Below are 23926 nucleotides of genomic sequence, written 5' to 3' on the forward strand. Positions count from 1 at the left end.
TTGAGAGCCGCTCTATGAGAACGGACATGCGCACTCTCTCCTGTCACAGGCGGTCATCAGCGCGTGCGCAGTGTCATCGTGCTCCTTCATTCTCTCCCCGCCAAGGTGAGGCCCTACTTTGCTGCAGTCAGGGTCAATATCTGCCGGTGACGGTGCCGAGAGCCGGACTCCGGGGATCGCACAGTTGTAGTGAACAGGTGTCAGTGGCGGGAGCCGTGGTGTTCCGGTCCAGGCTGTCTGTGCTGGTAATATGACCTTGTGCATGTCCCCGTCAGTGCAGCGCTGCAGATCGCGCCTGTGGGCTGTAATGCTGGGAGGTCGGATGGGCCTGCAGTACAAGATAATCACTGCTAATGCTGCGCTGCAGGGAGGAGGTGGTCCCGGCCCCGGGGAGCCAGTGCTGCAGGGAGTTGGCCCCGGAAAGCCAGTGCTGCAGGGAGGAGGTAGCCCGGGGAGCCAGTGCTGCGGGGAGGAGGTAGCCCGGCGAGCCAGTGCTGCGGGGAGGAGGTAGCCCGGGGAGCCAGTGCTGCGGGGAGGAGGTAGCCCGGGGAGCCAGTGCTGCGGGGAGGAGGTAGCCCGGGGAGCCAGTGCTGCGGGGAGGAGGTAGCCCGGGGAGCCAGTGCTACGGGGAAGAGGTAGCCCGGGGAGCCAGTGCTGCGGGGAGGAGGTAGCCGGGGAGCCAGTGCTGCGGGGAGGAGGTAGCCGGAGGAGCCAGTGCTACGGGGAAGAGGTAGCCCGGGGAGCCAGTGCTGCGGGGAGGAGGTAGCCGGGGAGCCAGTGCTGCGGGGAGGAGGTAGCCCGGGGAGCCAGTGCTGCGGGGAGGAGGTAGCCCGGGGAGCCAGTGCTGCGGGGAGGAGGTAGCCCGGGGAGCCAGTGCTGCGGGGAGGAGGTAGCCCGGGGAGCCAGTGCTGCGGGGAGGAGGTAGCCCGGGGAGCCAGTGCTGCGGGGAGGAGGTAGCCCGGGGAGCCAGTGCTGCGGGGAGGAGGTAGCCCGGGGAGCCAGTGCTGCGGGGAGGAGGTAGCCCGGGGAGCCAGTGCTGCGGGGAGGAGGTAGCCCGGGGAGCCAGTGCTGCGGGGAGGAGGTAGCCCGGGGAGCCAGTGCTGCGGGGAGGAGGTAGCCCGGGGAGCCAGTGCTGCGGGGAGGAGGTAGCCCGGGGAGCCAGTGCTGCGGGGAGGAGGTAGCCCGGGGAGCCAGTGCTGCGGGGAGGAGGTAGCCCGGGGAGCCAGTGCTGCGGGGAGGAGGTAGCCCGGGGAGCCAGTGCTGCGGGGAGGAGGTAGCCCGGGGAGCCAGTGCTGCGGGGAGGAGGTAGCCCGGGGAGCCAGTGCTGCGGGGAGGAGGTAGCCCGGGGAGCCAGTGCTGCGGGGAGGAGGTAGCCCGGGGAGCCAGTGCTGCGGGGAGGAGGTAGCCCGGGGAGCCAGTGCTGCGGGGAGGAGGTAGCCCGGGGAGCCAGTGCTGCGGGGAGGAGGTAGCCCGGGGAGCCAGTGCTGCGGGGAGGAGGTAGCCCGGGGAGCCAGTGCTGCGGGGAGGAGGTAGCCCGGGGAGCCAGTGCTGCGGGGAGGAGGTAGCCCGGGGAGCCAGTGCTGCGGGGAGGAGGTAGCCCGGGGAGCCAGTGCTGCGGGGAGGAGGTAGCCCGGGGAGCCAGTGCTGCGGGGAGGAGGTAGCCCGGGGAGCCAGTGCTGCGGGGAGGAGGTAGCCCGGGGAGCCAGTGCTGCGGGGAGGAGGTAGCCCGGGGAGCCAGTGCTGCGGGGAGGAGGTAGCCCGGGGAGCCAGTGCTGCGGGGAGGAGGTAGCCCGGGGAGCCAGTGCTGCGGGGAGGAGGTAGCCCGGGGAGCCAGTGCTGCGGGGAGGAGGTAGCCCGGGGAGCCAGTGCTGCGGGGAGGAGGTAGCCCGGGGAGCCAGTGCTGCGGGGAGGAGGTAGCCCGGGGAGCCAGTGCTGCGGGGAGGAGGTAGCCCGGGGAGCCAGTGCTGCGGGGAGGAGGTAGCCCGGGGAGCCAGTGCTGCGGGGAGGAGGTAGCCCGGGGAGCCAGTGCTGCGGGGAGGAGGTAGCCCGGGGAGCCAGTGCTGCGGGGAGGAGGTAGCCCGGGGAGCCAGTGCTGCGGGGAGGAGGTAGCCCGGGGAGCCAGTGCTGCGGGGAGGAGGTAGCCCGGGGAGCCAGTGCTGCGGGGAGGAGGTAGCCCGGGGAGCCAGTGCTGCGGGGAGGAGGTAGCCCGGGGAGCCAGTGCTGCGGGGAGGAGGTAGCCCGGGGAGCCAGTGCTGCGGGGAGGAGGTAGCCCGGGGAGCCAGTGCTGCGGGGAGGAGGTAGCCCGGGGAGCCAGTGCTGCGGGGAGGAGGTAGCCCGGGGAGCCAGTGCTGCGGGGAGGAGGTAGCCCGGGGAGCCAGTGCTGCGGGGAGGAGGTAGCCCGGGGAGCCAGTGCTGCGGGGAGGAGGTAGCCCGGGGAGCCAGTGCTGCGGGGAGGAGGTAGCCCGGGGAGCCAGTGCTGCGGGGAAAGAGGTAGCCCGGGGAGCCAGTGCTGCGGGGAAAGAGGTAGCCCGGGGAGCCAGTGCTGCGGGGAAAGAGGTAGCCCGGGGAGCCAGTGCTGCGGGGAAAGAGGTAGCCCGGGGAGCCAGTGCTGCGGGGAAAGAGGTAGCCCGGGGAGCCAGTGCTGCGGGGAAAGAGGTAGCCCGGGGAGCCAGTGCTGCGGGGAAAGAGGTAGCCCGGGGAGCCAGTGCTGCGGGGAAAGAGGTAGCCCGGGGAGCCAGTGCTGCGGGGAAAGAGGTAGCCCGGGGAGCCAGTGCTGCGGGGAAAGAGGTAGCCCGGGGAGCCAGTGCTGCGGGGAAAGAGGTAGCCCGGGGAGCCAGTGCTGCGGGGAAAGAGGTAGCCCGGGGAGCCAGTGCTGCGGGGAAAGAGGTAGCCCGGGGAAAGAGGTAGCCCGGGGAAAGAGGTAGCCCGGGGAAAGAGGTAGCCCGGGGAAAGAGGTAGCCCGGGGAAAGAGGTAGCCCGGGGAGCCAGTGCTGCGGGGAAAGAGGTAGCCCGGGGAGCCAGTGCTGCGGGGAAAGAGGTAGCCCGGGGAAAGAGGTAGCCCGGGGAAAGAGGTAGCCCGGGGAAAGAGGTAGCCCGGGGAAAGAGGTAGCCCGGGGAAAGAGGTAGCCCGGGGAAAGAGGTAGCCCGGGGAGGCGGCGTTGCGGGGAGGAGGTAGCCCGGGGGGAGGGAGGAGGCGGCTCCCACCACTCCACAGGACTCAGATTTAAGGGGATAGGTGATTAATGCCTGCGCATCATACCCGCAGGACAGACATGCAGGCTGCTGTGATGGGGCATGTGCTGCCTTTACAAGTGTCCTTGGCTCCTCACTAATCCCTGCACAGCCCCTCCCCCCCTCCGCTCCTGAGTGACAGGTGTAGTGTATTCTCATGTTGGATGCTGAAGGGCAAACCAGAGGGGCATGTGGCGTATTAAAGTCCAGCTCTGCCCTCTTCTGCATTGGTGGTGAGCGGCGCTGATGAGTTTGTGTTGTCAGACGCCTGCCAGGTCGTGTCCCCGATACCTGCTGATTGTGCGGGAATGTGAGGGCACGGTGCTGACTGGCACAACTCTCCTTCCCATGTGGAAATCAACAGTACGGAGAGCCATGTTAGTGAAGAGCTATGGGCATTTTAAAATTGGGGAGCAGCACCCCCCACGTAAGGTAAGGTAAGATGAAAGGGAATCTGCCGCCACGTTTCTGTTACTCCCCCACCCCCCTCCCACCCATCTGAGAGCAGCATAATGTAGGGGCAGAGTCCCTGATTCCAGTGATGTTGCTTACTGGGCTGATTGCTGTAGTGTTTTCTCATTGGGGACTATCAAATCTGTGGTGATGTAGTCCTCTATCCATGAGCTCTGTTTAACTTAACCCCACCTACATCACTGTGCAAAGGTAGAAAGCTACCAATCAGTGGTGGGTGAATGACACTACATTGCTGGTCCTCTCTGTTATTAATAAGGAGATTATCAAAACTCCAACACAGAGCCCAGTGGATACGCCCTGTTAATGCCAGAGCCACACGGTTGATTTGGCCTCGTCTGACTATAGAAGTGAGTGGCGTTGTATTGCGTTTCCTATATTACCGCTACAAGCAAGTTGCCAACAATACAACAGTCTGACTTTTTTTTAAACTTGCTTCTCGAGGTAATGTAGGTATCACAGTGAGGCGCTATTTATTTCTATAGCACCACAATGTAGCAGCAGTGCCTTTGGAACTTCAGTCACATGACTTGCGGCCAAACTCTCCATGTCTTCAGGCAACATGTCACATTGTACGTACAGTCCAATCAGTGGCCAGCACGATGGAGCGCAGCAGAGCCGGATCATGGGTGCAGCTTTGCTAGGAAAGACTCAGAATAAGTTGTAGTACAATAATTGAAATCTCTTGTGTATATGAGTCCAATGTACGGTCATACTAGTGATTGACAGCTACCTATACATGCACAGTCATACAGGGAAGACTGTCAGTCACTGAGTAGGACCGCCCACTGGACTCGTATGCATACACATCCAAGGATTTCAATCACATACACGTTATTACTGAAACCTCACATGTCCATCAGGCTCCTCAGCTCCTCCTGCTCTATAAGATCCTGCCTACAGATCACAGACCATTTCCAACATAACTTCCATTTTAAAGGGTTTTCCCACAAAGTACTCAATTCAATAGATCTTGGAATAATAATAAGTTCCACAATTGAATGTTGGTAATAATAATAATAAAAAAAATAATGTTCCTTTGAGATTTTGAGTCTCTTCTATCTACTGTGTAATGGCCGTGTCTGACCGTACAGGGATATGGTCTGATCATACCACATCTCCTGGGAAAGGGAAGATGCAAATGAGAGTATACAGACAGGACAGCACAAGATTGCAGCTGATTCTTTTTGAGATAGTTTGCTGCTTGTTTTTAAACATGTTTTACCTCACAGAAAGAATCAGCTATGACCCCTATGATCTGCATATGTCCCTGTACGGTCAGACACAGCCATTACACAGTAGGGGCACGCTTATAAGATTCTCAGCACAAGAATATGTAGGTATGTGTGTCTAAATATATATATTATATTATATAGATCACATCTAATTATGGAACATTTATTATTCTTCGAAGATCTGTTGATTACAAAGTACCTTGTGGGAAACCCCATTTTAACCTTTTCACGCATTGGAGCTTGTGCAGACAGCCGTAAATTTTCTCATCCGAGAAAATTGGGCCAATTATGCAAAAAAATGCTCTGATCAGAGTGTCAGCTTATTGGGATCCGATCTTTTGGATGAAAAAATCGGAGAAGGCGAAGAACAGAATGTCTCCATTGTGTGAGTGAAGGCCGCTTTACACGCTGCGACATCGCTCAAGCGATCTTGTTGGGGTTACGGATTTTGTGACGCACATCCGGTCGCTTTAGTGATGCCGTTGCGTGTGACACCTATGAGCGATTTTGCATCGTCGCAAAAATGTGCAAAATCGCTCATCGGTGACATGGGGGTCCATTCTCTAATATCGTTGCTGCTGCAGTAACGATGTAGTTTGTCGCTCCTGCACACATCGCTCCGTGAGACACCGCAGGAAAGACGAACCCCTCCTTACCTGCGCCCGCCCGCAATGCGGAAGGAGGTGGGCGGGATGTTACCACCCGATTATCTTCGCCCCTCTGCTTCTATTGGGCGGCGGTTCAGTGACGCTGCTGTGACGTCACTGTGAACGAACCGCCCCCTTAGAAAGGAGGCGGTTCGCCGGTCACAGCGACGTCGCAGGGCAGGTAAGTAGTGTGACGGGTCCTCGCGATGTTGTGCGCCACGGGCAGTGATTTGCCCGTGACGCACAAACGACGGGGGCGGGTACCCACGCTGGCGATATCGGGACCGATATCGCAGCGTGTAAAGCGGCCTTGAGTAGAAGTCAGCCTGCACTCAGATGCCGTCTGAGGTTTCCCTTGGATAACTGACTTTCATGGCTGAGTGTGATCCCAATATCATATCAAACCCTCACATGCAGCGTCCCCCTCACTTCCCTGGACATACATTGTCTGAGGGGAAACAATCTGACATGTGCACGGCCCTATAGACTAATATTGGTCCAAGTGTGCTCCGATGGGTTGTCAGATCCCACTCAGACCAAAAATATAGTTGTCTGCAGCTGCTCTTAGGCTGTGAACATTGGTGCGTGAAAGGAGTCCTCGAGTGTACAGGCTCCCTCCACACACTGTATATACCAGCTTTGTTATATCTATGTAACTTATATCTGTGTAAATTTATGAACAGGTTAACGGAGTGTTCTACTTTTTGGTGTGTCTCATCTAAGGGCCGTTTCACACATCCAGCATTTCTTCGGATTGCCGGATCCGGCACACTCCAGTACAGTGTAATACAGTACAATGTGACCGGAGCTTGCCGAGATGCCATTGTACTGGAGTGTGCCGGATCCAGCAATCCGAAGAAATGCCGGATGTGTGAAATGGCGCTTAAACAGTTGATCCTGTCCAATAAGTGTTGACCAAACCAATTGGGCTGTTTCGATGAATACCTGTTAGCTTATTCATAAATGTTCTAGGAGCAGTGAGCTGGAGGAAAAAAAGCGCAATCTGGGGTTTTATCCAAGAAAGATGATTAAAAAGAACTGTTGGCAATGCTCACCTTGGCAGGTTGTGTGAGTTACAACCAACTGGAGATGACCAAAATGACAGCTGCAGCAGCCTCACGATTGTAACAGCAAACACCAGAAGAAGAATGGGTATGATTGCTGCGCTGCCGTAGTCAGAGAAACATCCAGGAGTAGGTCAATAGGGATTTATTTCTACGTGTTTCAGAGAGAACCCGCTCCTTCCTCAGGAAAATCACATATCTGGTGTTCCTGAGGAAGGAGAGGGTTCTCTCTGAAACGTGTAGAAATAAATCACTATTGATTAACTTCGGCAGCGTGGCAATCATACTCAGTATTCTTCTGATGTTTTGTTGTTTTTAAATTTTCTAGGAGGAATAACCGAGGAATGGCAGAAATGTTACTCTGTGGAATTGTTTTATGCAGAATACAAGTACTTTCTAAAACAGGTCCCCTTCACAGATGTCTGGTCACAATGCTGCATGTGGATGGCCAGAGTAAGGCTATGTGCGCACGTGTGCGCTCTGCACCGCACCGAAAATGTGCGCTTCAGAGCGCAGCTGAAAAGCTGCGTTCTGAAGTGCATGGTGCCGGCAGATTCGTGCGCTCTGCATGCTGCCTCTCCCTATAGACAGCATGCAGAACGCACGAAAGAAGTGACATGTCACTTCTTAGAACGCAGCGATTCGGCAAGCAGCCGAATCGCTGCGTTCTAACATGCCACGTGCGCACGGCTCCTGCACAATCTTCATAGACGAGATAGGACGCATGCAGTTACGCTGCTGTGCAGAACGCAGCGTAACTGCATGTAATACGCACACGTGCGCACATACCCTAACCATGAAATGTGAGGTATCCTTTTGGGGAAGAGTTGTAGTGATAGGTGTTGTGCCTGTGCTCAGTGCAGGGTCTCTGGAGGCTGCTGAGCGGGCACTACAATGCTTAGGTGCTCGGTACTCATAACCAGCAGTTGGACGCTCTGATGGGCACAACTCGTGTACCTGAGTATAATGGAAGTCAATGGGGAACTCAAGCATTATTCCAGAAGATTTCCTGGAAAAATGCTCTAGTCCCCCATAATACTCAGTACATGAGTCACGCCCATCGGAGCATCCATCTGCTGGTTAAGAGTACAGAGCACCCCAGCATGGCAGTGCTCGCTCATCACTAGTCACCAGAGCTGATACCTGCTCTATTCACACCGAGCATTAGACATGCATCCTAATACTTTATAATGGATCTGGCTGTGATAATTATATCCTGTGATCATGATTGACAGATGCATTATGCATAGTCGGTGAGTATGAACTAGTAATGGGGTACAGAGTTTATCTATACTTGTAGGGATTAAACCAGAGTAAACCCTGAGAGCAGAGTGTGAATGGTCTGGGCACGGCTGCTGCATGTAACGTCTTTCTCCTTCTTGTCTTCCAGCTTCTCTTACATCCAGTCCGTCCACCTCACCAGAACAATGTACGCGTGTGTCAGGCTTATGTCCAACCCATCCCTGGTGAGTGCTCTGTGCTGCTGCAGCCCCTTGTGGCCTAGCTTCTACTTGGCGGCCAGATCTGCACCGGTGGGGGATGTTTCCTGTGGATGAAAACAATGACTGATTTATCAATATGGTGGAACAGAAAAACTGGCCCGGTCTACAACAGATTTCATTTTCCCAAAGCCATTACAAAGAATCTGTACTGACGCCAGTCTAGCATGATTGTATTGCCCTGAAATGGAAAATGGGAAGCATCTGGTTTTAGAGCTTGATGGGCTCTTCATCTGTTTGTCTTCCTGGAAAGCAGAATGCTAATAAACACTTGCCAATTTGTGTATTGACAATTGGGTGTATCGTTAAGGCCCTGTGCCCATGGGAGAAAATACCTGCGGAATTTTCTGCAGGTTCACGGAGCAGCTCCCCAGAATCCGCAGCTATCCAGTGCTGCAGATTTCATGCGGAATTATTGCGGAAAAACCTGCGGAATTCGAGCATTATTCCTGCGGATTTCCTTCCCTGTGTTTCCCTAGTAGAAAGGCAGGAAATCTGCAGGAATAATTGACATGCAGTTCTTTGCGGCTAAGGGAAATCCGCAGCATTGAAACAGCACTCCCCAAATCCCATAGCATAACATGGGGAGTGTCTGTACTTGCACAAACCTGTGGATTTATCTGGAAAATCTAGAAAATACACAAGTTTTCCGCATCAAAATTCACAGGTATTTTCTCCCGTGGGCACAGGGCCTAAAGGATGCTTTACATGCTGCGACATCGCTAGCAATCTCGTTAGCGATGTGACACGGCAGATCGCATCTGCGATCTGGCGTGTCACATCGCTAACGAGATCGCTAGCAATGTCGCAGCGTGTAAAGCACCCTTAAGACTCTGACACTGCCTTTCACTGCTATGGGGATTGGTAACCTCCAATTGTCAATTTATTCAGACCGGGCAGAGTAACAGGAACTGCGCAATAGAAAGGATATTCCAGAACTAGATAGTATTTATTGACACACATGCATTGGGGCTACTAAAACCCCTCTCAGCTGTATTTGCTATGTTACTGTTAAAGAAGGTCAATCATATAATGTACCTACGTTGTGACCATCTGAATAATGTCCTACCAGTGCTTCACCAGATCTGCAGGCACCAATGCTCCCGTATGGGCAGCACTGACCGAACATGATTTATACCCTTCCGCTGAATTCGAGGGAGGGAGGGGTTGTCCACTTTATCAATATTTTCACAGATGTGCTGTGGACATGATTTTGTGGTACTTACTAATATATAAGTATTCCTGGTTCTCCTCCCAATCTTGTCAGTGCCGTCTTCCCCCAGCACTGCACAGCGATCTTATTGTCAAACTGGAGGAGCATGTGACCAGACCCGCCCATCGGCCTCCCATTATAAAGCGCCTCACATACAAAAGCTGTTTTTCTGTTGGATGAGGCTGATGGACAGGTCTGGTCACATGATCCTCCAGTAGCCCTGTACTGGACTGGGTAGCCGTGCAGTCTGAGGAAGGGTGCGCTGATGGGAGAAGAACCTGTAATACTTACAAAATAGTCACAATCGTGTCCCCGAACACCTCTTTTCTAGGTGACAGACAGGTCTCTTCCATGGCAATCTAACCTCAGCTATTCCTATGATCCCATGCTGGATATTTAAAGTACATGTTCGGCTAGGTTCACATTTCTGTTGCTTGACGCTTGTGACTGATGAGTTTGTACAACAGATGACAAGAATTGGAATTCATGGTCATGATAAAGCAGGTTCCGTTGTAAAACGAGAGGGAGAACGATCAGCTGATCGTTTACAATAGCCAGTTGATCGTTCATAGAAGCCGGCCACTGGGCGATCAGCTGATCGTTCATAGAAGCCGGCCACTGGGCGATCAGCTGATCGTTCATAGAAGCCGGCCACTGGGCGATCAGCTGATCGTTCATAGAAGCCGGCCACTGGGCGATCAGCTGATCGTTCATAGAAGCCGGCCGCCGGGCGATCAGCTGCTCGTTCACAGAAGCCGGCCACTGGGCGATCAGCTGATCGCTCATAGAAGCTGGCCGCCAGGTGATCAGCTGATCGTTCATAGAAGCCGGGTGATCAGCTGGATCGTTCACAGAAGCCGGGTGATCAGCTGGATCGTTCACAGAAGCCGGGTGATCAGCTGGATCGTTCACAGAAGCCGGGTGATCAGCTGGATCGTTCACAGAAGCCGGGTGATCAGCTGGATCGTTCACAGAAGCCGGGTGATCAGCTGGATCGTTCACAGAAGCCGGGTGATCAGCTGGATCGTTCACAGAAGCCGGGTGATCAGCTGGATCGTTCACAGAAGCCGGGTGATCCTCTGGATCGTTCACAGAAGCCGGGTGATCAGCTGGATCGTTCACAGAAGCCGGGTGATCAGCTGGATCGTTCACAGAAGCCGGGTGATCAGCTGGATCGTTCACAGAAGCCGGGTGATCCTCTGGATCGTTCACAGAAGCCGGGTGATCAGCTGGATCGTTCACAGAAGCCGGGTGATCAGCTGGATCGTTCACAGAAGCCGGGTGATCAGCTGGATCGTTCACAGAAGCCGGGTGATCAGCTGGATCGTTCACAGAAGCCGGGTGATCAGCTGGATCGTTCACAGAAGCCGGGTGATCAGCTTATCGTTCACAGAAGTCGGGTGATCAGCTTATCGTTCACAGAAGCCGGGTGATCAGCTGGATCGTTCACAGAAGCCGGGTGATCAGCTGGATCGTTCACAGAAGCCGGGTGATCAGCTGGATCGTTCACAGAAGCCGGGTGATCAGCTGGATCGTTCACAGAAGCCGGGTGATCAGCTGATCGTTCACAGAAGCCGGGTGATCAGCTTATCGTTCACAGAAGCCGGGTGATCAGCTGATCGTTCACAGAAGCCGGGTGATCAGCTGATCGTTCACAGAAGCCGGGTGATCAGCTGATCGTTCACAGAAGCCGGGTGATCAGCTGATCGTTCACAGAAGCCGGGTGATCAGCTGATCGTTCGGCCGCCAAGAGAGAGACATTCATTTGAATGATTAAACAAGATTTGAGCATGCGCAGTGAAAACAAAAGGATTCCGCTGCTCAAAAAAGTTACATGCTTCGTTCCTGCCGCCCGACGGTCAGTTGTTCCACGACTGATCAGTCGGGCGGAGGAGGCAACACAATGGCATCAGTCGCAATCCGCCATACAAGTCTATGGGAAACAACGGAATCCGCCAAACGGATTGCATTGTGTATCAGGGCGGTGGATTGTGACTGATCATAAACAACGGAAATGTGAACATAGCCTTCTCTGAAATTGTCCGCTCCCTGGCATCCAGACTCTGATAAAGCTGTCTGTGGTTTGGGCACATGAATCAGATGACAGGTTACAGGAATCCATACCTTGCTCTCCTAATCCAGAGATCCTAAATGGATTTGTGAAGGGATTATACATATGGTAAGGCTACACTAGAGCGTGTGGTCCGAGCTGCATCGGTGCTGTAGTGTTACTAATGACAGTGGTGTAGTAGTAGTAAGTTGGCCCTCAGTATGGCCATACTGCACCGATGTATTGACTGGTATCTTCTGTGCTTAGTTTTTCCAGTCTGTGCTTCTCATATGTAACGTCTTTTCTTTGCCTCCACAGGTGAGGAATGGAGCATGCCTAATGTGCAGACCCCTCTCCACCACCCTGCTGAGCCACCCCGCAGCCAAGACAGAGCAGGTATGGGCAGATCCCAAGCAATACTGGTCTCTGCAAGCATGTCGATACTATCGCATAATGCAGATGCACAAGCCAAGTGGACAGGGTTGCACTTTTTTTTTTTTGCAACATCAATATCGCCTACCTACAGGTCTTCTTCAAAGTGGGATTTCAAGGACCCTTGGAATGAGACGATTGTGCACGCTTGACCACTGCTCCTCAAAAACAGTGGTCACACATAGGGCACTAGTGTTCAAGTCACATTGGGGACAGGGGATCCCTGAAATTGTGATCAAAAAGGTACCAATGGTGAAACCCATAGTACCCTTAGCTGGATAAAAAACATGAAGAGGACTTACTGGGCTTTAGTTTAATGGCTGCTAGTTTGCAATGAGAACCTGCCAAGGTATGGGGTTTACTTCCCCTCTTGTCCGCCTCTTTGACTAACTTATAGAGTTGCAGAGGTCTAAAATAACAAATTGAGCAAGTCTATTGCTGCCTCTTCACTGTTGCTTCAATATTGTTGATCAGCCGCAGCCGTGCACCCATGCCTAGTCCTTGGCTGCAACACTTACAATCACCGGGCTCTGGCTTCTGCTGTCCACATTGGAGGAGCTGCTGAGCTCAGTGGTTTGTCTGCAATGGGTACAAGTGGTGAAAACATTGTCACTGCTGATGAACTAAGACTGGAAAAGTGGAGGAGAGCGATCTGAATTCGGGCAGGGTGAGGATCGTTACAGCTCTGTTTTAGACCCTTGCAATCTTTGTTTCTATAAAATGTTAAAAGGCTACTTAAAGTGCGAAAAGTTAAATGCTATGGGGAAAACAAAATGACCCCCCCAGCAATGCTGTTTTTTGTTTGGGTTTTTTTCTTTGTTGCTGCACTCGTTTTGTTTAGTTAATGACCTTCTTGCATGTCTTCTCTGTTCCCCAGATGGCGCTGGTTCCCGCTCGAGGAATTCAGAGCAGCGCTGTGTGCCGGGATATTGATACCGCTGCAAAATTTATTGGTGCCGGAGCTGCCACTGTAGGAGTGGCTGGTTCTGGTGCTGGTATCGGTACAGTGTTCGGCAGCCTCATCATTGGATATGCCAGGTAAGAGTTTTAAGCTATTTATTTTTAGCTTATTTATAGAACCTAATCACTTTCTAGATGTATCATTGTAGTAATGTCATCCTAAAGTCAGAAGCTAAATCATGCTTAGTGGGCGGCACGGTGGCTCAGTGGTTAGCACTGGGATCCTGTGTTCGAATCCCACCAAGGACAACATCTGCAAGGAGGTTGTATCTTCTCCCAGTGTTTGCGTGCGCTTCCTCTTACAATCCAAAGACCTACTGATGGGGCATTTAGATTGTGAGCCCCAATGGGGACAGTGTTGCTGATGTGTGTAATGTGCTGTGGAATTAATGGTGCTATGTAAGTGAATAATTATTAATAATAATAATAATAATAATATTATTATTAGTTAAGCTGTAGGTTGTCTAATCTTGCTTGCGAGAAGCCAGTTTATTGGTCATTTTAAGTTTCTAATGGTACATTGCCACGATCAGTGTTTTGGATGCAATGTGTTATCACTGCTTCCAAAACACTGCATTGTACAGTACAGTGGATGGGATATATTGAAATCCAATATAGAAATCCCATGCCCACTGTGCTTCTCTTTTCCACAGCGCAAACTGACATTCGACTCTGCTTCCCGAGCTGCAGTATGTCAATTTATGCTTGGAGAGACGCGAGTGTTCATGGTGGGAGAACACGGCGAAAATGTGCTGCGCCCAGAACCCTGATCATGAGCACGGACGCTGCGTTCTCCTGTGGAGCACACTCGCCGGTCTGCAAGATAAGACACACTGCATCTAGAATGTAGCCTACCCGGATCGTGGGAGTGTGCCATTAAGCAGTACACAACCCCATGCAACTGTCTTAAGACCTCATTCGGACTTATTTAGAAACCATGACTCTATTTGCACTAGCGTAAGGCTATGTGCCCACGTTGCGTCGAGGTAGTTGCAGTTCTAAACGCACCCTTTGGCAGAAATGGTATTTGCCAAAGTTGCTTTTGACCACAAACGCTATAAATACGCTTGCATTTATACCGCGTTTTTACCGCGATTTACATGCTTTTTCATTGCTTAAAGTCAGATGCATTTTGATGACAAATACACTGCTAAATAAAGTTTTAACATTCAAACACTGAAAAAATGGGAAAAAAATGATAAATATCAAGATTATAATCATAAACAAAATAGCTGATTTTATTAAAATGTTAAATGTTTGTTTATGTATAAAATAACGTTAAATTAATGTTTTTTCTTAATTGTTGGACTGTGTGTGTGTGTGTGTGTGTGTGTAAAGGGACATATCATGCCTTTAATATAATGTCAAAAACGCTTGTTTTCTGCATCCAAAAAGCATGTAAAACGCTAGGATTTTGATGTAGAATGCGTTTTGCATCTTCTCATTGACTCTTATCAAAAAGCAGCTCAAATGGCAAAAACAATTGACATGCTGCTTCTTTAAACACGCGTTTTTGCCCAAAAATATGCAAATTAAACGCAGCGTTTTGAACAGCAAAGTGCGCACAAGAAATCCCCATTTCCCATAGACTTTGCTTGGAAATCAAAACGCATGCACTTTGGCATTAAAACGCTGCAGTTGAAAACACTGCGGAAACGCATGTAAAAACGCAACGTGCGCACACAGCCTAAGATGTGCCAAATTCATTAAGAGGCCTTAAAGGGAATCTATTAACAGGTTTCTGCAACCTAATCTGTGACCAGTATAATGTAGGGGCAGAGATCCTGATTCCAGAAATGTCACATACTGGGCTGCTTAGTGTATCTTTGATAGTCCACTGCTGATTAAACGGTCATTTTCCCTGCCGCCCATGACAGCACCACCTGAGAGGTTCCGCCCACATCAGGACAGGAAACCCACTGATAAAAAGGCGGTACCTCTCCTCCACATCAGTTTGGTTTCCTGTCCTGGTATGGACAACCCATTGCTGTCCCAGGTCTGACCCGGTGTGCTAGCCTGGTACTTACCAGAAGCCGGTGCTCGGGCCTGGATGCACCCCCCCCCCCTCGGTCTCAGACCTCTGCGGCGGTGTGGCGCGGGCCTGGAGCGGGAGCTCGGCCCGGCGTCGCTCCAGGGATGTGCGCACTCACCTCGGCCAGGCGGGTGGGGGATCTCCAAGCCTTGTCCGTAGTTCACCGTTATACCCAGATTCTGGATGATAGGGTAGTGTTGCGGACTGATCCCTTCTACCTGCCCAAGGTTTCTAAACCCTTTCATCGGTCCCAAGAAATCGTGCTCCCTTCCCTCTGTGACCCCCCCTCATAACGAGAAAGAGGCTAGGTTGCACACGTTGGATGTCCGGAGGGCCTTAATCACGTACCTAGATAGGACTAGGGAATGGAGGAAGTCTCAGGTCCTGTTTGTCACTTTTCAGGGGCATTCCAGGGGGCATGGGGCTTCTAAGGCTACCTTGGCCAGATGGGTCAGGGATGCCATCGGTTTGGCATACTCGGCTAAAGACACCACTCCTCCTCAGGGCATGAGGGCGCACTCCACTAGAGCAGTGTCTACGTCTTGGGCAGAGAGGGCGGATGCCTCTATTGACCAGATCTGTCGGGCGGCTACTTGGTCGTCTCCGGGTACTTTCTTTCGGCACTATAGGCTGGACTTCTCCTCCACAACTGACCTTTCCTTTGGGAGACGGGTCTTACAGGCGGTGGTCCCTCCCTAAGGTGGTGGTCTATATAAATCTCTCAGGTGGTGCTGTCATGGGCGGCAGGGAAAAATCTTAATTACTCACCGGTAATGGGATTTTCAGTAGCCCATGACAGCACCCTTAGTTCCCCCCCTATTCACTGGTTGTGGGCACCCTTCGGGGAGTGTTAGTTATTGGTGTTTTTCCTTCTGTGGTGGTATGATTAATCTGTTTGTTGTGTTTTGTTGGTCCTCTCTGGCTCTGAAAACCTACTGATGTGGAGGAGAGGTACCACCTTTTTTTCAGTGGGTTTCCTGTCCTGATGTGGGCGGAACCTATCTCTCAGGTGGTGCTGTCAGGTGGTGCTGTCATGGGCTATTGAAAATCCCATTACCGGTGAGTAATTAAGATTTTCTCTGACGCCTCATTGGGGGACACAGGACCATGGGTGTTATGCTGCCTATCCATAGGAGGACACTAAGTAGATGAAAAAGCATAGCTCCTCCTCTGCAGTATACACCCCCTGGCCGGGCCAGGCAGTCTCAGTTTTAGCTTAGTGTCTATAGGAGGCACTTCCTTTCAAGGTTTGTTATTTTTTGAGGGCGACGGTTTCCTTTTGCGACCGATCTCCCACTACCATCAACGGGCGGGAACGTGAAGTGTTGCCTACATACTGAATACATACTGAATATACAGTATTTATTATGAGAAAGTCCCTGGCTAATGCAAGGAAGAGAGCCCCAGGAATCCTGAACACACAGTGTTAACTTTTCCCTAGCTTGCTGGCTGGAGGAGGGGGGAAGTCTCTCCTGTTTGCAAACTCCTGCACAGATAATTTCCCAGGGGGGGTGGCTAGAGAATCACAGAGCTCAGGGACTCACCCTATTTATTATCTGCTCTGGTTATTTGATCTAGCAGAAAAGCCGGCTGATAACCACCAGTGACACGCTGTGTGCTGACTAGAGGGAGAGGGAGGAAAACTGTCAGAAGCTCCCTTCCCGCCGTTTTTTTACTACCCACAGCGGAGGGGGGCACACTGACTACTACTTCGCGTTCTTTTAGCGCTAAGCCCCGCCCCCCGCGGCCGCGATAACCCCCCCCCCCCCCTCCCCCGTAAAGCGTGGGAAGATTTCCACACAGCTTACTCCTTCCTGAGGACGCAGGGCCATCGGCTGATTCTGGTGAGGTACTTGCTTCACTTGTAGCTCTGCTGAGCATTGCTCCTCCTCCTGGCATACTCCTATCAGGAACATGCAGAATTCAAAAGGCACTAAGAGTGCTAAGGCTCACATAGTCTATTATTCAGCCTGCACTGCCTGCCATGTTGAGCTACCACGTAAACACACCTCTTCTCTCTGTGAGTCCTGTGCCCCTATAGCCCTCCAAGACCCCCCTGCCTCCACCGCCGCAACCGTCAGCCCAGAGCCTAGGGCTCCCAGCCCACCGGAATGGGTACAGTTTCTGTCCCAATCCATGGAAAAACTGTCACAGAACCTGGTGCTGGCTATGCAATGTCGTCCTCCACACCCTTCTGAGTCCCTGGACGGAACGCAGCCTGAGGATACCCCTATGGAGGATCCTTCTGAGGTAATCCGGGCACATGCTTCACCGGTTGCAGGGATCAGGAAAAGAGCACACGGCCGGGTGTCTCTAGCGGGCTCTCCCTCGGGAGCACACAGGGCAGGCTCTCCCACACGCTCCACGGCTTCTGAAGAGCTGGAGGAGGGAGAATTCCTTGGTTTCAGCCTCCCCAGATGATCAAACTGCAATAAACTCCCTTATAGCAACAATCAACCAAACTCTGCATGTGGAGGATACCCCATCCACTACCACTGACCATGCAGTCTCCTTTTTAAGAGGGCAAGGAAACCCCAAAAGGTTTTCGCTGATCACCCTGAGTTTCAGGATATCCTCACAAAGCAAAGGGAGAAGCCTGACAGGCGCTTCGGTAACCGAAAACTCATGGAGTCCCGGTACCCTTTCGCCTCACCTGCCCCTAAGGGCTGGGCCGATCCGCCCTTCGACCCCCCCCCCCTCCCCCCCCCCCGGTCTCCCGCCTTACCACAAAGACGCTCCTGTCTTTACCCAATGGTTCCTTCATCAAGGACCCGACAGAGAGGTGGAGCACCTCGCCCGCTCTGCTTTTGAGGCTGCGGGTTCCTCCCTCTCGCCCTCCTTTGCCTCTGTGTGGGTCGCAAAGGCGATCTTGGTCTGGGCAGAATCCCTTAACACTTCACTTGAGGAATCCCAGTTCACTCATACCTTCACAGAGGTAACAGCTCAAATTGCCGCTGCGGCGGAGTACCTCATGCAGGCCTCCTTGGACGCTGCTACCTGCGGAGCGTTTGCCGCCTCAAATACCATAGCCATCAGTAGTGCTCTCTGGCTCTGACAATGGCGAGCGGACTCTGCCTCCAAGAAGTCTCTCACGGGCCTCCCCCTTTTTTTTTTCCAGACCGATTGTTTGGCGAACGTCTGGACAAGCTCATTTCTGACGCCACGGGAGGAAAGAGTACCTCCCTCCCCCAGCTGAAGTCCAGGATGTCCTTTACCAGACGTCCACAGTCCTCGTTCCGCTCCTTTCGGAACTCATTTGGTTGGTCGACACCCCGTGCTGTCCACGCCAGCAGCCGCGGACTACGCAGGGACCGACCACCTCCGCTCTCCCCGAAACCTACTTCGTCATGGCAGCCTAGACTGAAACAGTCCAGGACTAGGGAGACTCGGCTACGACGTTTTCCCCCCTCATGACTCCTTCGGCGCCCTGGAAGACACACTCATTGTAGGAGGTCGACTGCGGCTCTTTCAACTCATCTGGGCTGCCGCCTCAGACGACAAATGGGTGCGAGACCTTGTTTCTTCCGGTTACCACATAGAATTTCGGACCCGACCCCCGAGTCGGTTCTTTCTCTCAAACCCCCCAAAGACTCGAAAACGACGCAAAGCTTTTTTCTCAGCAATCCACTCGCTCCAAACAGCAGGAGTGATAATACCTGTCCCAGACGACGAGAAGTTCGGGGGTTTTTATTCCAACCTCTTTGTGGTCCCCAAAAAGGATGGGTCAGTTCGACCCATCCTGGACCTCAAACACCTACACAAGCATGTGCACGTACGGAGATACAGAATGGAGTCCCTAAGGTCCATTATTGCATCCATGGTCGAAGGGGGAATTCCTCGCATCCATAGACCTCAAGGACGAGTACCTGCACATACCCATCGCCCCAGATCACCAAAAGTTCCTCCGCTTTGCAATTCAGGACTCCCACTTTCAATTCGTAGCTCTACCCTTCGGCCTTGCCACTGCACCCCTCCTTCCGCGACTGCTCAACCAGCGTACAGATCACTGTGGACACCCTATCCCGCTTAGGGTGGCTAGTGAATCTGGACAAATCATCCCCGGTCCCATCACAATCCATCACCTTCCTGGGCATGTCCCTGGACACCCGTCGGGACTTGATCCTTCTCCCTCAGGACAAGGCGATCGCTCTTCAACAAGCGGTACGCTGCCTTCTACGTCCTCCGTCTCGCGCCATTCGATTCAGCATGAAAGTGCTCTGCAGGATGGTGGCGGCTATAGAAGCAGTACCCTTTGCTCAACTGCACCTCCGCCCACTGCAGCTAGCCCTTCTAGCAGCCTGGGACAAGAGCCCCTTCTCCCTGGACAGACATCTTCACCTGACGCCTCCAGTCAGGTACGCACTCCGCTGGTGGCTTCGGTCCTCATCCCTATCGAAGGGGAGATCCTTTCACCCAGTGAACTGGCTGGTCCTGACCACGGACACCAGCCTCCTTGGCTGGGGAGCAGTGTACCGGCAACGCACTGCTCAAGGATGTTGGACGCCCCAGGAGTCTTCCCTACCCATAAACACCCTGGAACTCCGCGCGATCTTCCTCTTGCTCAGAGCGTTCTGCCCTCTGCTAGCGGGTCGTCAGATTCAAGTCCAATCGGACAATGCGACAGCTGTAGCCTATATCAATCGGCAGGGGGGCACCTGCAGCAAAGCGGCTTATCTCGAGGCCCACAAGATCCTCAGCTGGGCCGAATCGACGGGATGAGTGATATCAGCGGTACACATACCGGGGGTAGAGAACTGGGCAGCAGACTTTCTAAGTCGCCAAGGCCTGGCCACCGGAGAATGGTCTCTCCACCCAGATGTGTTTCTACATATCTGCACTCGCTGGGGCACACCAGACGTGGACCTAATGGCCTCAAGGTTGAATGCAAAGGTACCAGAGTTCATAGCCAGGTCACGCGACCCGCAGTCCATCGGCGCGGATGCTCTAGTCACCTCCTGGCACCACTTCCGCCTGCCTTACATATTTCCACCTCTACCCCTGCTGCCGCGGGTAATCGGGAAGATCAAGGCAGAGGGAGTCCCGGTGATACTGATAGCACCGGACTGGCCCAGGCGCGCCTGGTACGCCAAATTAGTACAAATGCTCACAGACGCACCGTGGCGCCTTCCAGACATCCCAGACTTGCTGACCCAAGGGCCCATTTCCCATCAGAACTCCAGAGCCCTGAAGCTGACGGTATGGCCATTGAGACCTGGATATTAACAAGAGCGGGATTCTCCCCCGCGGTTATTTCCACCATGATCAGCGCCCGAAAGCCTGCTTCATCCCGCATTTACCACCGTACGTGGAAAATCTTCCTTTCATGGTGCAGAGAAACTAACGTCCAGCCTATGCCTCTGGCCATCCCCAGAATTCTCGACTTTCTACAGTCTGGCTTGCAAGCAGGGTTGGCTCTCAGTTGCCTTAAAGGGCAGGTCTCAGCGCTCTCAATCTTCTACCAATGCCGCCTGGCTCAAAAACCGCAAGTCAAGACCTTCCTCTAGGGCATTTCCCATCTAGTTCCCCCGTACAAACGGCCGCTGGACCCATGGGACCTCAACCTCGTTCTGGACGGTCTCCAGCGGTCTCCCTTTGAACCCCTCAAGGAATCCTCCCTTGCTCTTCTGTCCTGGAAGGTAACATTCCTGGTGGCAATTACGTCCATCAGACGGGTTTCGGAGCTGGCAGCACTCTCTTGCCGCAAGCCTTTCCTGATCTTTCACCAGGACAAGGTGGTTCTGCGCCCCCTTCCGGATTTCGTTCCAAAGGTTCTTACCCCATTTCATTTGAACGAGGACATTGTTCTGCCTTCATTTTGTCCACACCCAGTTCATAGGGTGGAAAGGTCTCTGCATTCGTTAGACCTCGTCAGAGCTCTCAGATATTACATATCCAGGACAGCCCCCTTTAGGAAAACTGACTCTTTGTTCGTCATTCCTGAGGGGCCTAAGAAGGGACAGGCAACTTCAAAGGCGACTCTGGCTCGCTGGATTCGCTCTGCGATCCAGGAAGTCTACCGCCTGCAACTCAAGCCCATTCCTAGTGGGCTGCGGGCTCAGTCGTTGGTGCTTCGTGGGCCATTCGGCATCAGGCTTCAGTGGAACAGGTGTGTAAGGCTGCGACCTGGTCTAGCCTACATACTTTTTCAAAGCATTACAGAGTCCATACCCAGGTTTCAGCCGAGGCAAATCTGGGTAGGAAAATTCTGCAAACGGCAGTAGAGCACCTCTCTCAGTAGGCGCTCCAGGCTGTCTGGGACTGGTTCCTAGTCCTTGGGTTGTGTTGTCTTCTTTTATGTTTCCCACCCATGGACTGCTTTAGGACGTCCCATGGTCCTGTGTCCCCCAATGAGGCGTCAGAGAAAAACGGATTTTTGTGTACTCACCGTAAAATCGTTTTCTCTTAGCCATCGTTGGGGGACACATCACCCACCCTGTTGCCCTGCGGGGCCTTGGTTCTCTTAGTACCTTATTTGGTTTTGACTTTTCTTTTCTCATGTTCCTTTGTTGAGAAGTTTTTTTACTGCTTTTTTTCTCCTACTGCTTGTGTACTAAAACTGAGCTTGCCTGGCCCAGCCAGGGGGTGTATACTGCAGAGGAGGAGCTATGCTTTTGCATCTACTTAGTGTCCTCCTATGGATGGGCAGCATAACACCCATGGTTCTGTGTCCCCCAATGATGGCTAAGAGAAAACTATTTTACGGCGAGTACACAAAAATCCATTTTTTATCATTAGGACTACTTGATGTGCTTCCAGGTAGTCCAGCATATTCTTGCCCTTTGTATAACTGCTGGATCTGCAGTAGAGAAAACATTGATTTCATCAAAATGACAGCAATCAGCTCAGTAAGTGACACATCGCTGGAATCAGGGTCTCTGCTGCTACGTTATGCTTCTCTCATGCTTATGCTTCTCGCAAAAACCTGGTGACAGTCCCTTTTTAATAAATTTGCACCATTTATAATTGATGGTTCCCACAAAACTTACTCTAGTCAGGGACTGCCGTACATCTCACATATTTTAAACCATTTCTGTGTCCAAAATATAATTGATTTGATGGGCAGCGTTCCCCCAAAGAATTGTGCAACATTTCAAGCTGCTTTATGCCTGAATACTGGCTAAGACACCTTGAATTGGAGCCAAATCACCTAAATATAACAAGTGATTTTAACATTTTTCAATTAACTTGTTTAAAAAAAAAACAACTTGCCTGACATTTTGATTGCCATGGACAGGTGAGTATAGAAATTCATGCTGTTAGTGTGCTATGCGGATTTCACACGGATGGCACACGCTGAACACACACACACGTACAGACAAAACCACATACTGTGCAAAACACGTGTTTTGCACGGACGTGTGAAAGAGGCCTCCCAGAGATATGGTCAGTACTACAGAGTAATGAACCACCCCTTTAAGCCTGTTGGATGGTGGAGTAATTGAAGTCTGTATACTAGTGGATTGCAGATTACTTATTTATCAAAGTAGATCTCTTTATAAATGCGCATTTGTACAATATACTTATTGCAATCTGATTTTCCAAAAATGACGTTTTCTTCTCTCCCCTCTGTAGGAACCCATCTCTCAAGCAGCAGCTGTTCTCCTACGCCATCTTGGGCTTCGCCCTGTCTGAAGCTATGGGGCTGTTCTGTCTCATGGTTGCTTTCCTCATCCTGTTTGCCATGTGAAGTATCTCCTGTTCTTCAGGTCCCCATGTGTCCACCAGTGTCCCGTGGCTCTGTTTTGGGGGTGGTTCCCTTGCTACTGGACCTGCTGGTGAATTATGGAAAATTAAATAAATTTAACAAAAGAAACGTTGCTTTGTTTTTTTTTTTTGTTCCCCCCCCCCCCCTCCCCACCCCCCCCAAATCATCCTCCTGTTAATACTATAAGGAGTAGATCTCCTACTTGCCGTCCAGGACAAGCTCCTTGCAGAGGGGATCCAGATGTGTTATCTGCAGATGGGCTGTTCTAACATTTTCCATCCACTCCAAGTCAACGTGCACACCTTGAGTATTTGGTGAGTTTTTATCCTCAGCATTTGTAGCCCAAACCAGGAGTGGAACAATCAGGAAAAGTATAATAGAACCACGGGCACCACTTCAGTATTTATCACCCACTCCTGGTTTTGGCTTACAATATACTGAGGTAAGAAACGCAACAAAAAGTCAGTGTGCACGTGGCCTAAATCTCTAAATGGAAAGATCGGTAAGAGCGTGTTGATGAATTTTACACCACGTAGTCTGCACAGTCTGAATGTGGCCTTGTCTTCACATGTGTATATAAAGTGAGCAGTGTACAGAAATATAATAGTTTCTGGCAGGAAAGCACCATTTACATTATTACAGTGTCAGGCTGTGTGCACAGTGCTTTTTTGATGCTGCGTTTTTGGCCACAAAAAAACACACCGGTAAACTCATGCGTTTTTACCGCGTTTCGGTGCATTTTTGGCTGCGTTTTGCATCGCTGCGTTTTTCCAATGCATTGCATGGGTGAAAAACACTGGAAAGAATTGACATGTCCATTTTTTTTTTTATTTATTTTTTTTTTTTTTTTTTTTTTTGCTCAAACGCAGCTAAAAAAAAAAAAAATTGTGTGCGGATAGCAAAAATGAAAACTCAGACTTTGGTGGGGAAGCAAAGTCATGCAGTTTTGAGCCGAAAAACGCACTGTGTGCACATAGCCTTAGGCATCATGTCTGCAGTGAGGCAGGAAACACTATATAGCCGCAAGTGAAGTGTCAGATCTGAGCACACTGTCAGCTGATGCATGGCTCCTCACTGAGAAGCTGTGACACTATGTAGTGGAGCATGTTGGGTTTGGGTAAGAACCCATATATATAAGGGGCATGGATGTACAGCTTAAAAGCTTGTTCCACTCTTAGGCTATGTATATATCTGCAGGACATTCCACAGCAGCTCCCAGAAAACCGCAGCACAACTTTGTCTGTGTTAATGCTGAGGTTGTATTGCGGAATGTCCTGCGGATATGCTGCGAGCATTCTGCATTGATGATACAGTACCATGGCTTCGGCACTGCATCCTCAATGCAGAATAAGTGCTGGAGTGATCGGGAGTTCATACCTCCATCACG

At 52.0% G+C, this 23926-nt stretch overlaps 1 protein-coding gene across 2 annotated transcripts; it reads left to right on the forward strand.

The window, feature by feature from the left end:
• On the forward strand, positions 1-22647 carry ATP5MC2 (ATP synthase membrane subunit c locus 2). Of its 2 annotated transcripts, none has more exons than XM_075334530.1 (5): positions 1-105; positions 8039-8114; positions 11729-11806; positions 12720-12880; positions 22407-22647. In XM_075334530.1, the coding sequence occupies exons 2-5, from the start codon at positions 8076-8078 to the stop codon at positions 22519-22521; spliced, it is 393 nt and encodes a 130-aa protein (XP_075190645.1). In that variant the 5' UTR covers positions 1-105; positions 8039-8075; the 3' UTR covers positions 22522-22647. The 2 variants fall into 2 exon arrangements, with proteins under 2 accessions (XP_075190645.1, XP_075190646.1); XM_075334531.1 differs by lacking the exon at positions 1-105 and adding an exon at positions 123-245.
• Positions 22648-23926: the final 1279 nt, after the last annotated feature.

Source organism: Anomaloglossus baeobatrachus, chromosome 2 (genome assembly GCF_048569485.1).
Source record: "Anomaloglossus baeobatrachus isolate aAnoBae1 chromosome 2, aAnoBae1.hap1, whole genome shotgun sequence".
Taxonomy (NCBI): domain Eukaryota; kingdom Metazoa; phylum Chordata; class Amphibia; order Anura; family Aromobatidae; genus Anomaloglossus; species Anomaloglossus baeobatrachus.